An 11178-nucleotide genomic window follows, 5' to 3' on the forward strand; every position below is an offset into this window, starting at 1 on the left:
TTTTGCATTTAAATGATGGGTCTTATCATTCACGAGGGTCCCCGACACAATGCACATAGTCTGGAGCTCGCTGGGGTCCCGCATATGCTTTAATCACACTTTTGTCCATTTGCCTATCAGTTTGTTAACGAAATGGACAGAGCCTGTTTTTTCACCCTAAAAGTGACTTTTAATGGTGATTTTTGCATTTAAATGATGGGTCTTATCATTCACGAGGGTCCCCGACACAATGCACATAGTCTGGAGCTCGCTGGGGTCCCGCATATGCTTTAATCACACTTTTGTCCATTTGCCTATCAGTTTGTTAACGAAATGGACAGAGCCTGTTTTTTCCCCCTAAAAGTGACTTTTAATGGTGGTTTTTGCATTTAAATGATGGGTCTTATCATTCACAAGGGTCCCCGACACAATGCACATAGTCTGGAGCCCGCTGGGGTCCCGCATAGGCCTATGCTTTAATCACACTCTTGTCCATTTGCCTATCAGTTTGTTAACGAAATGGAAAGAGCCTGTTTTTTCCCCCTAAAAGTGACTTTTAATGGTGGTTTTTGCATTTAAATGATGGGTCTTATCATTCACGAGGGTCCCCGACACAATGCACATAGTCTGGAGCTCGCTGGGGTCCCGCATATGCTTTAATCACACTTTTGTCCATTTGCCTATCAGTTTGTTAACGAAATGGACAGAGCCTGTTTTTTCCCCCTAAAAGTGACTTTTAATGGTGGTTTTTGCATTTAAATGATGGGTCTTATCATTCACGAGGGTCCCCGACACAATGCACATAGTCTGGAGCTCGCTGGGGTCCCGCATATGCTTTAATCACACTTTTGTCCATTTGCCTATCAGTTTGTTAACGAAATGGACAGAGCCTGTTTTTCCCCCCTAAAAGTGACTTTTAATGGTGGTTTTTGCATTTAAATGATGGGTTTATCATTCACGAGGGTCCCCGACACAATGCACATAGTCTGGAGCTCGCTGGGGTCCCGCATATGCTTTAATCACACTTTTGTCCATTTGCCTATCAGTTTGTTAACGAAATGGACAGAGCCTGTTTTTCCCCCCTAAAAGTGACTTTTAATGGTGGTTTTTGCATTTAAATGATGGGTCTTATCATTCACGAGGGTCCCCGACACAATGCACATAGTCTGGAGCTTGCTGGGGTCCCGCATATGCTTTAATCACACTTTTGTCCATTTGCCTACACTGAAAAAAGGGGGACTGGCCATCTGTTGGATTTATCCAAGCCTATTGTGTGAATGTTATACAATTGCCTCATGTTCCAAAGCAAAATGTAATAGTATTGAGTAGAATCTACATTTTATGTGGAGAGAGTACATGAACTTGTTTAGGTCATGTTGGGATAAAATGAGTCAATCAAATAAATGTATCAATTCCACCGCAATATACCCCGCGAAATCGCGCAATGCATTTCTTTGTGGAAGAAGACAGCAGCAAGGAAGGCAGCTCTGTCCCGCCATTACCCAGCTTGGATCGGTAAGTATGGATGGTTGGAATACATTGGAATATTAGTTAATGCGTAACTATATGTAATATAATGCATTGAAAGTCACCAACATAAGTTAATGAACTGTCATGAAGTTATTTGCTCTCGTGCTGTTGAATTACCATGTGCTACGTTTCCTCTGTGAAAATGGCGGGTGGGGCCCGCCGCAAGGTGTTGGTTCGTAGTTACTTAATGCTATCTGTTAATTTAGCCATTGTTAGCTAACGTCGCATTAGGATTAACGTTAGCTTTCAAACGAAAGCTTTGGTCAACGAGCAGTATGAGTTTACATTACTGTCTTTTAATTAAGAGGCTGGGGCGCTCACTTTTTAACCAAGCCACGCTCCAAAGTTATGCTAAATTTTAGCAAGGGAAAAACGGCAATACTTTTTTAATGTCAATGCTGTTGTTGCTGCTGCAGATTGCTGCTGTAGATTGCCGTCAGACGACCGTAGTGCCTCTGCTGTGGCTCAAGTTCTGTGGTGAGTATGTATTTTATCTGTAAATAACAGGATTAGAAGTGTGGGTATCGTTTATCAGAATTATGATACCAGTAGGCTACCCTTAAAACCTGATTGGGGTATGTTAGAAAATTAAAATCAATGTTTTAATGGGGAAATGTAGTTTAAACATGCCGTCAGTTTTAATGCTCTTTTATACTGAAAAACCAGAAATTCTTGTGCACAAGCAGTTAAGCTTTTATTCTGAAAATCCTTCATCTCCGGTTAGCATTTAGCATGTGGCTAATATACGATTTCCTAAAGAGGTGAATTTAGTAGCGAAATGATATGGAGTGGTGAAAACCGAAGCCTACTGATTTAACACTACAACTATAGATGTCGAGATACTACCATGCTGAATATTAAATGAAGGTACTATTTGAATACATTATTGTTTACAGACGAGAGTAGCATGTGACAACATCCGGAAACCAAACGAGCCGAGAAGTATTGTTTAGAGTATTGATTACAGCGTTTAGAATGTGTTAAATGAAAAGTGATGAAAGAGAATATGAGGAGAAACGGCGTGTTAAGCATATATTGAATGTGAAAAGAACCTATCCTCTGTTTAAATGCAATAACGGACATTGGAGACGAGTTGAGCCGGCTGGCGGGGAGGAGCCAGCAGAGGATATATAACAGCACCGGAGGAGAGATCCATTCTCTTCTCTTCCCTATCGAGGAGAGCCAGATCACAGCTGTTTGTCTGACTGAACAATATCATGCTTGTGACCAACCCGCGCCTTTTTAAATTAAAGTACCCAATTGAACTTTCACAGAGACTCCATTTAGTCTCCTATTTTAAAGCTTCTCTCCTGGTCGGGAGAATAACGAACACAGTTAACAGGTACTAACGGGGCTAACGGCTACTTAGGGGCTAACGGCTTAGCATGGTTAGCAGTCCGGTGCATCAGCTTTAGGGCATATATGTTTGTGCGTCATTCTAGGGGATACAGACAGGCTATATGCTCTAGTTACCAGAAGCACATGGCTAATTATTATGCAGCACATGGTTAATTATTATGCAGACTGACATCATCTGACTTTCCCAGTGCCCCATGTAGCAGTGATTATTATGATAAGGATAGGTATCCTTTGACTTGAGAAGTCGATACTACTTGGTACCAGATTATTTCGGTAGGTACCCAGCCGTATATATACATGTACATTGAAGGGAGCAATGGTGTCATTTACATTTTCAGATGCAGACATGTATATTGGCTATTTGTTGATCTGCTTTAAAAAAGATTGGCATCATCCCTCAAAATAACATAATCTGTTGACCTGTAGAGTCATAGCCGCGGGAAGTCATTTTACTTAGGCGGTGAGGCCAAAAGTGGGGAGAGATTTCAACAGTAACATGAACATAATAGTAACCAGCAAAAAATGTACACCATTCACCAACAGGGGGTGCTGCAGCACCTCCAGAACCCCTACTTCCCGTATGTGTAGAGTATTTACAATTTTTGTCTATAGAAATACTGTTTTGCATTGTATAAGTGTTTTTTGTGTTGCTCTTTGTTGCAGCAGATTGAAACGCGAACTCTGTGCGTGTCTGGAGTCGGCGCTTTTACTGTGGGCTCAAATTGATATGGTGAGAATACAATTGTATTTTGGTTTAACCCTGTCCCACTCGGTGTGATTGGCCATTGTGTGATGTGTCACACTTTTTGAAATGCTTTTTATAAACAGTTGTGTCACTACTGTTACTTAGACCTTCCCCATTTTATTATTGATTGATGTTTTTTATTTCATTTTGAAAGCTTGTCTTACATTTTTGTCAGAATTTTCTCATTCGACATTAATCCTTCTTTGTTTCCATTTGTCTTTTGCAGTGAATGGTGCTGCAAGTTTGCCAGAATGTTGCTGTGAATGTGGCGTTGTAAGGCCTGCCCCTCAGTTTTACCAAGTAGGTCCCAAATATTAAAACATTATCGAGTGAAACATAGATATTATGGGAATAATAATCGTTTTCCTTGTGTATATGTAAGCTGCCCCTGCACTTTTAAAACGTGGAATGCTTTTTTAATTCATTTGAATAGATTTCATGTGACTAAAACCAGTCATCAATCCAAGAGCTGTATATTTAGGTGCCAGTTATGTCCTTGTAAGGATCTTGTCTCGGAAAGGTATTACTGGGCTCACATTAATGCACACCTTAACAAAAATGAGGTTGTAACTTGCATGTTTTTAGATTGCAACTTTCAAACAAATATCTACGGAACATTTAAATCCCACTGGAGCAGAAAACATACTTATTATTCAATTACAGATTTTAAACCAGAAATTGTGACATCAACCACCTTTTTTTCTCTGGAATCTGCGCAAAATACTTCAGATGATGAAATAGGTGAGGCATACTCTGATGCACAACCAGATTGCAGTGTTTATGCCCCGAATGACCTTCCAAATGTAATTGAACAAACTTTTGCAGCAGCTTTGTTAAAGTTGGAACATTTAACGCATGTACCAAGCACAGCAATCAATGATTTTTTGCTAGAGCTTCACAACTTAACTAGCTCTCTCTCGAGTTCCCACACTGATGGCGTTCTAGTTGATATTTTTCAGAAGCACAAACTCCAGGTTGACAGAGCTATCATAGAGGAAATAACCACTTCTCTGTGCACTGGGAATCCTATAAATAAAGCCATAGAGAAGGGTGGTCCTTTGAGTTCTACATATCAACGTAAGCAGTATTACAAGGCAAACTTTAATATTGTTGAACCAGTTGAATGTATCTTGGATGCTAAAGAGAAGAAAACCTTCCAGTATGTCCCCATTCTTGAATCTCTACAGGTGCTGTTGAATAGGAAAGATATTGTGGACAAGTTAGTTTGTAGTCACGAAACGCAAAGGGAAACAGAGACAGCAAAAGAAATTGTGTTCAAGTGTTTCAGGGATGGTCTGCATTGTAAGCAAAACAGTTTATTGTCAGGTCAAGAGTTAAGGGTATCTATTGGTTTGTATGTTGATGACTTCGAGATCTGTAACCCTCTTGGCACCTCCCGTAAAACCCACAAACTTTGTGCTGTGTACTGGGTGCTGAGTAACCTACCCCCAGGGTCTCATTCCTCTTTGTCCTCCATTTACTTAGCTATTTTGTGCAAAACAGACAATGTTAAGACCTATGGCTATGACAAGGTTTTAGAGCCACTTCTACGTGATCTCAGGTCTTTGGAAGTTGATGGAATTTTTGTCCCACAACTGGGAACATCGCTCAAAGGTACAGTTCAAACTATTGCTGCAGACAATTTAGGAGCTCATGGATTAGCGGGTTTTGTTGAGAATTTTTCAGGCACCTATTTTTGTCGTTTTTGTACCGCAACAGCTTCAGACATTGCATCAAATGAGGTTAGAGCAGGAACTTTCAGCCTCAGAACAAAAGAAATACATGACACTCATGTCAGAACAGCCCTAGATAGTGGCAGCAGCTGTTTTGGAGTTAAAAGAGCTTGTCCTTTGACTAAAGCGCTTTCTCATTTTAATGTCATCAGTGGCTATCCTCCTGACATTGCCCACGATCTCTTTGAAGGCATTGTGCCTGTTGAAATAGCACATTGTCTAACATTTCTAATCTCAAAGAAGTACATAACCTTGGAAGATATTAACAATTCCATTCTACATTTCCCATACAAGTGGACAGACAAAACAAATAAGCCTCATATTTTGCCACAAAATCTCTCACACAGGAAAACCATAGGTGGTAATGCCCATGAAAACTGGTGCTTGTTAAGATTGCTCCCATTTATAATTGGGCCTAAGATTCCTGAGCATGATCCAGCATGGCAGGTCTTGTTGGACCTAAAACAGATTGTTGAGCTTGTGGTTGCCCCAGTTCACAACGACGAGTCTATTGCATACCTTGAGAGCAAAATTTCAGACCATAGACAAAGGTATCAAGAGGTTTTTCCTAACAATAGACTGCGTCCCAAACACCACTACATAGAACATTACCCACAACTAATAAGGTTTTTTGGGCCTCTTGTGGGACTTTGGACTATGAGGTTTGAGGCAAAGCACAGTTTCTTTAAAAACATAATCAAACACACCAGTTGCTTTAAAAACGTGCCCCTATCTCTGGCTGTGAAACATCAGTTTATGATTGGCTACCACTTGTCGTCTCCAAGTATTGATAAACAAATGCTGGATGTCTCAGATGTATCTTCTGTCCCCTTAGATGTTTTGAAGGAGGAGCTAGTTCAAGCTTTTAAACAGAAAGATCCTGACATATCTGAAATACACCTTGCAAAAAATGCTTGGAGCAAGGGAATAAACTACAGGACAGGTATGGTAGTTGTCCATGGGTCTGGAGTTGGCTTGCCCGAATTTGGGGAAATCCATCAAATATGCATTTTGCATCAGAGAGTGTTTTTTGTCTTGAAACTGCTGTGTGGATGGTATAGTGAGCACTACAGCGCCTTTGAGGTGACTCCATCTCCGTCACGAGAACTTGCTCTTGTGGAAGTCTGTGAACTGGTCGATGAGTATCCCTTGGCCGCCTATCTGGTTGGATGTGTGCGGATGGTGACCTTGAAGAGATCAATCTGTGTCTGAGGTAAAGCAACAAATTAAACACTGCTTGGGCAGGTACAGACTAAAGTACAGAGAATAGGTACCGTTGGGTACTGGTATCGGTTCAAACACATATATATATAAACATTAGATGGCTCATGGGAGATTTTCCAGCGTAGCTCACCGGCCGCCATCTTGCTGCAGTCACCAGCTACTGTTGTAAGGTGAGTGATCTGCACAAAAATACTCTTAACTCGCTGAAATCTTGACTGATTTACAAACGGTTTGGTTTATTATAAACGTTATTAGCATGGCTATGATACAGGAGACAACAAGACATGTTGAAAAAAAATTCATAATTATAAGTATGCAGTATCATAACTACATCTTTGATGTTTATAACAAACCAACCCGTTTGAAAATTGAGCAAACTATGGTTATTTAAATAGTAAACCATAATGTTATGAATGAGCGAGCTGACTGCAGCAAGATGGCGGCCATGTTGCAACGTCGGTCTCCATTGGCCAGCAGCATGGGTGAGCCATCTATTGTTTATATCTATGGGTTCAAATGTGAACAGTACCCAACCCTATACATTGGTCCAATAACATTGTTATTGTTCTTCACAATGAACCCTTTTAAAAAATGACAAGCATTCACTCTTCTACCAAGGCCCATGTACTTGAAATAAAACTAATTCTAAACCTTTTATTGTTTATATACTCTCTTTCCTAACAGACGGTGAAGAAAGACCATGATGACATCAGCTGTTCTCAGAGTAATCCTAGGGGCTGACAGCTGTCAGAGGGTGGTGATTTCTGCTGGCCTGCCTTCAACTGTGAATGAACTGGAGAATGAGATAAAGACTCAGTGTAATGTAAAGGAACCCTTTCGGCTGCAGTTCATGGACACGCTTTTTGGCGATGAATTTATGAACTTAACTTCCATGGGAGAAATACAAGACAAAGCTACAGTCAAGGTCATATACACATCATGCAGACCTCTCAATGCTGATGCAGATCAATGTGTGGACAGTTGCTCCTTTCCACCAACCAGTCATCCTGATGACACCACATCTTCTCTAGGCGACAGCACCGGGATTCTCACATCTCCAGAGTCCACTTCTTCACGGTCTTCATGGCCAGGTGTGTTCCATGTTCCCCGTTTTTCGTATGATGCAGAGATTAAGCTTGAAAAGGCCCACAGAGTTCTCAGAGAAGAAGGGACACTGTTTATCCCTGATTCAAAGCTCAAGTCTGATATACTAGAGGGGTTGATTCAGGAGGTAGTTAAGCACAAAGTCTACGCCACGGACAGGGAGTTTGACCAAGTTGCAGAGGCGCTCGTCATGAAGCATCCATGTTTACAAGAAAAAGGCTCAGCCTCTGGCTATGGGGGATGGAAGACTAGTCTCAAATACAAGTTGTCCAACTACCGCACACATCTCCGGAAAGTGGGATGTCCTGAAGTATGTGTAAATACTTTGAAACATAAACCAGAAGGGAAACGTTCTCCTGCTTTTAAAGTTAAGAAACCAAAGAGGGGTGAAGTGGCCTACTGCCCTGACTTTCCACTTGGAGAATGCGCCCAGTCCTTAGAGAAGATGAGGGTTGAACTCCTTTCAGATTACAAGAAGCGTAATAACAGAGAGACAGTTAAGGCTAAAATGGAGAAAACATTTGCATTGAGAAGACAAGAAGTCATTAGTGATGTTCCCATGACCAGTGATGTACAAGAGAGATGGCCAGCTCTCTTTGGTGTAATGGAGGTGAGTACACAGATAATGGTGTAACTTTTTGTGCTGTAGATGGTATATGCAACTGTTAGAGTAAAGCTTGGCCCCATTACGATGTTGTTCAGAAGTAGGTGCAAATGAATGCTGGATGTTGAAAAGCTGATGCTTCACTGCATTGCTGGCTTAAATGTGTAAGAAGAAGGTGAAGTAGTAGGAATATTTGAAAAAGTGGGAACATGATTGAAGCAGATGAGTAGGGCTTGAGTTTAAGGATGTCCGTCATCCCTGGGGCCGAAAAAAATAGGATTGAGGAGGAGGAACATTTATTTAGCGAGGAATTTGGGCCTAGAGTTAAAAGGAAAAATACCGTGATAACGTCATAAATTAAAATGACTGCAAGTTTTGTTTAGCACAAGTTCTTATTAAACCTCCTTGAGAACAGAAACACACAGCACATACTGCTGGTGTCATGTCCCTACTGGTTTTCAGACTAACTGGTTTCCACATGTTGTGTTTACCGAACACAACAGTTGTGGTCTGCCTCTGTCATCAGATTCGTCACACATTCACAAACATATTATTGGTGATTTTCAGGTCCAAATCTCGTATCTACTGTGGCGAATATGATTGTATAAGTTAGCACTACATCAAAGCCGCCTAAAAAAATAAGTTTGTCTAAAATATATCAGATCGCGTCGAGCTGGATTACATCTCGGTAGAGCAAAATGCTTTCAGCATTCACACCCAATATTCCATAGCCGAAATCAAATGCTGAGCAAACATGCATAGTGCATACAGTTATGTGATTGGCAGCTGTAAGTTTAATGAAACAAATGTGTGTATGTGAGTGGGCCGTGTTGTTAAAAAATGGTTTCATTTTTTTTTCAGGTTAACGCAGAGTTCAAGCGGATTGCAACTATGGCTCTACAGTCAAGGTTCCTGTCACAGCTTGACCTACAATCCGCAAGTCTGCTGAGGGTGTTCTCGAAAAAATCGGGGCAGCAGGGCAAGAAGTTAAAAGACATGGCTGCCATGATGACGGTAAGAACTTTTTAACTGTGTGTATATGTGTAGATATGTGTGTGTGTGTGTGTGTGTGTGTGTATATATATAATATTTCCTTTTTGGCATTAGGTCAGTCTAAAATCAATTACAATGGTAAATTATCCCAAAATGTGACCACTCCATAGGTTCAATTTGATTAAAATGTCCCTATATTCTTTGTTTTAATCCTTAAGGAAGACATCGATGTTGACAGGGAGTGCCTCATTAAAGGACTCTGCATCTACCTCAATGAGGATCCTGAGGATCTGGTGAAGGAGTACATGGTGAGTGTGTGCTAAAGTAGTAATCCACATACAAAAAAGAAGTTAGTTTGAACATGTTTTTAAGAAGAAAAATAGCCTCAGTTAAAAGAACCTCATTTGACCAGATATACCAGACCATATTACCAGACATGTTACTTAGCTGTCTTCCTGAAATTGATATTATAATAGGTTTTGTTAGAATTAACATGCTCTATCATGATTTGTGTTCTTCTGATTCCAGAGACACATTCAAATACTAATGCAATAGTCTTAAGGACAGCTCTATCCTCCTCAGGCTGCAGTATCTTCCACCTGTGGGGCTTATATTACATTACATAGGGTGAATTATGAATCAGGAGTAGTACCTAATGCTTTGCTCATTAGTCTCCAGCAATTTGGTGTCATTTCATTTCACCTGTTTATTCTCTCCAACCTTCTCCTCTTTTTAAAGTCGCTGATATATATATTACCAATAATAATTATCATTCACTCAATTTAATGTACAACCTACAATCTGTTAGCCAGGCTGGTGAAACCCACAGGTGAAAACAAACCAGGTATTCTTCTTCGCAAGCATTGTGCTAATTAGTGTAGTGCCACAGTAGAGTCAAATAAGCAAATTGTGTCTTAATGAGGTCCGAGTAAAAAAAATCTTATCCTTAAAGAAATCATTTGTCTTCCACCAGGACATGACTGAGGCCAACACACTACGTGAGGTAGAAAAAACAACAGTGGGGATCTATGTTGCCAGAGAGACTCCCAGCAGTGACTACTCTGATGTCGGAGTTATCCTCGAGGGTGTGGTGGTGCTTCAGGATCTGGAGAATGTGGCTCTTGCAGCTGTAATGTTGTTTGGACTCATCTATGCCCTAAACATGAATTACCCGTTGAAGCTCCGCAACACCTTAGAAGTTATTCAGAAGCTTATAATGGAGGTGGATGCATCTGACCTTTCAAGAAAGGCCCAAAACTTGAAGAGGAAAATGCACGAGTGAAGAGAGCTCACTGTCCATGTTCACTGTCCATGTTCACGGCTCGCTGTTCCTACACTGTTCTTGTAGTTGAGATGCAGAGTATACATTCCTGGACTGAGTGGTGTGGCTGGTTCTCCCACCATCGCAGTTATTGATGCCTTATAAAAAGCAGGGGATGCTTTATTTATATATATATATATATTGTTTTTTTGTTTACGTTGTTGTTGTTGTAATGAAATTGCTTAACGATATGTAAGGTCCTTTTTAATATTTGTACTTCTCAAATTGGAGATTAGTTTTGGAAAGACTTGAGTGATTATTTAATCTCCAGGTTCTTGAATAAAGGTCTTGAAACAAAACTTTCTAATCGTTTTCAATGCAAAAAAAGTGGGTTATGTTTACTTTTAAAATCTGTTTCATATTTACATTAAATTATATTTATAAATATAATGTATAACAAAAAAGATTACAATTCTGAAAACATGTAATAGACATGGGAATATTAAAATAACAAATATTGCTAGAGTTATGTGATCAAATAGTGTTGGAATAAAAGGGATTGAATTGTGTTTGAATAAAGTGATCAAAATGGGTTGGAGTAAAATGATGAAAGTGTTTAATTTACTTTATTGAAACACATTTCAAT

At 40.1% G+C, this 11178-nt stretch overlaps 1 protein-coding gene across 2 annotated transcripts; it reads left to right on the forward strand.

The window, feature by feature from the left end:
* The first annotated feature begins 1294 nt into the window (after positions 1-1294).
* LOC307041743 (uncharacterized protein) lies at positions 1295-10891 on the forward strand. 2 transcript variants are annotated; one of them, XM_079685251.1, is made up of 8 exons: positions 1295-1494; positions 1926-1986; positions 3532-3598; positions 3840-6559; positions 7255-8284; positions 9140-9292; positions 9490-9579; positions 10245-10891. In XM_079685251.1, the coding sequence occupies exons 5-8, from the start codon at positions 7271-7273 to the stop codon at positions 10551-10553; spliced, it is 1566 nt and encodes a 521-aa protein (XP_079541377.1). In that variant the 5' UTR covers positions 1295-1494; positions 1926-1986; positions 3532-3598; positions 3840-6559; positions 7255-7270; the 3' UTR covers positions 10554-10891. The 2 variants fall into 2 exon arrangements, with proteins under 2 accessions (XP_079541377.1, XP_079541378.1); XM_079685252.1 differs by having other exon boundaries at positions 3840-3913.
* Positions 10892-11178: the final 287 nt, after the last annotated feature.

The sequence above is a fragment of the Notothenia rossii genome (genome assembly GCF_949606895.1).
Source record: "Notothenia rossii genome assembly, chromosome: 5".
Taxonomy (NCBI): Eukaryota; Metazoa; Chordata; class Actinopteri; order Perciformes; family Nototheniidae; genus Notothenia; species Notothenia rossii.

Excerpts from the sequence above, each read along its gene's own strand:
- LOC307041743 (XM_079685251.1), top strand. The coding sequence starts at position 7,271 with ATGATGACATCAGCTGTTCTCAGAGTAATCCTAGGGGCTGACAGCTGT. Across the intron at positions 9,293-9,489 it reads ACATGGCTGCCATGATGACG|GAAGACATCGATGTTGACAG; the intron begins GTAAGAACTTTT and ends TTAATCCTTAAG. Across the intron at positions 9,580-10,244 it reads ATCTGGTGAAGGAGTACATG|GACATGACTGAGGCCAACAC; the intron begins GTGAGTGTGTGC and ends GTCTTCCACCAG.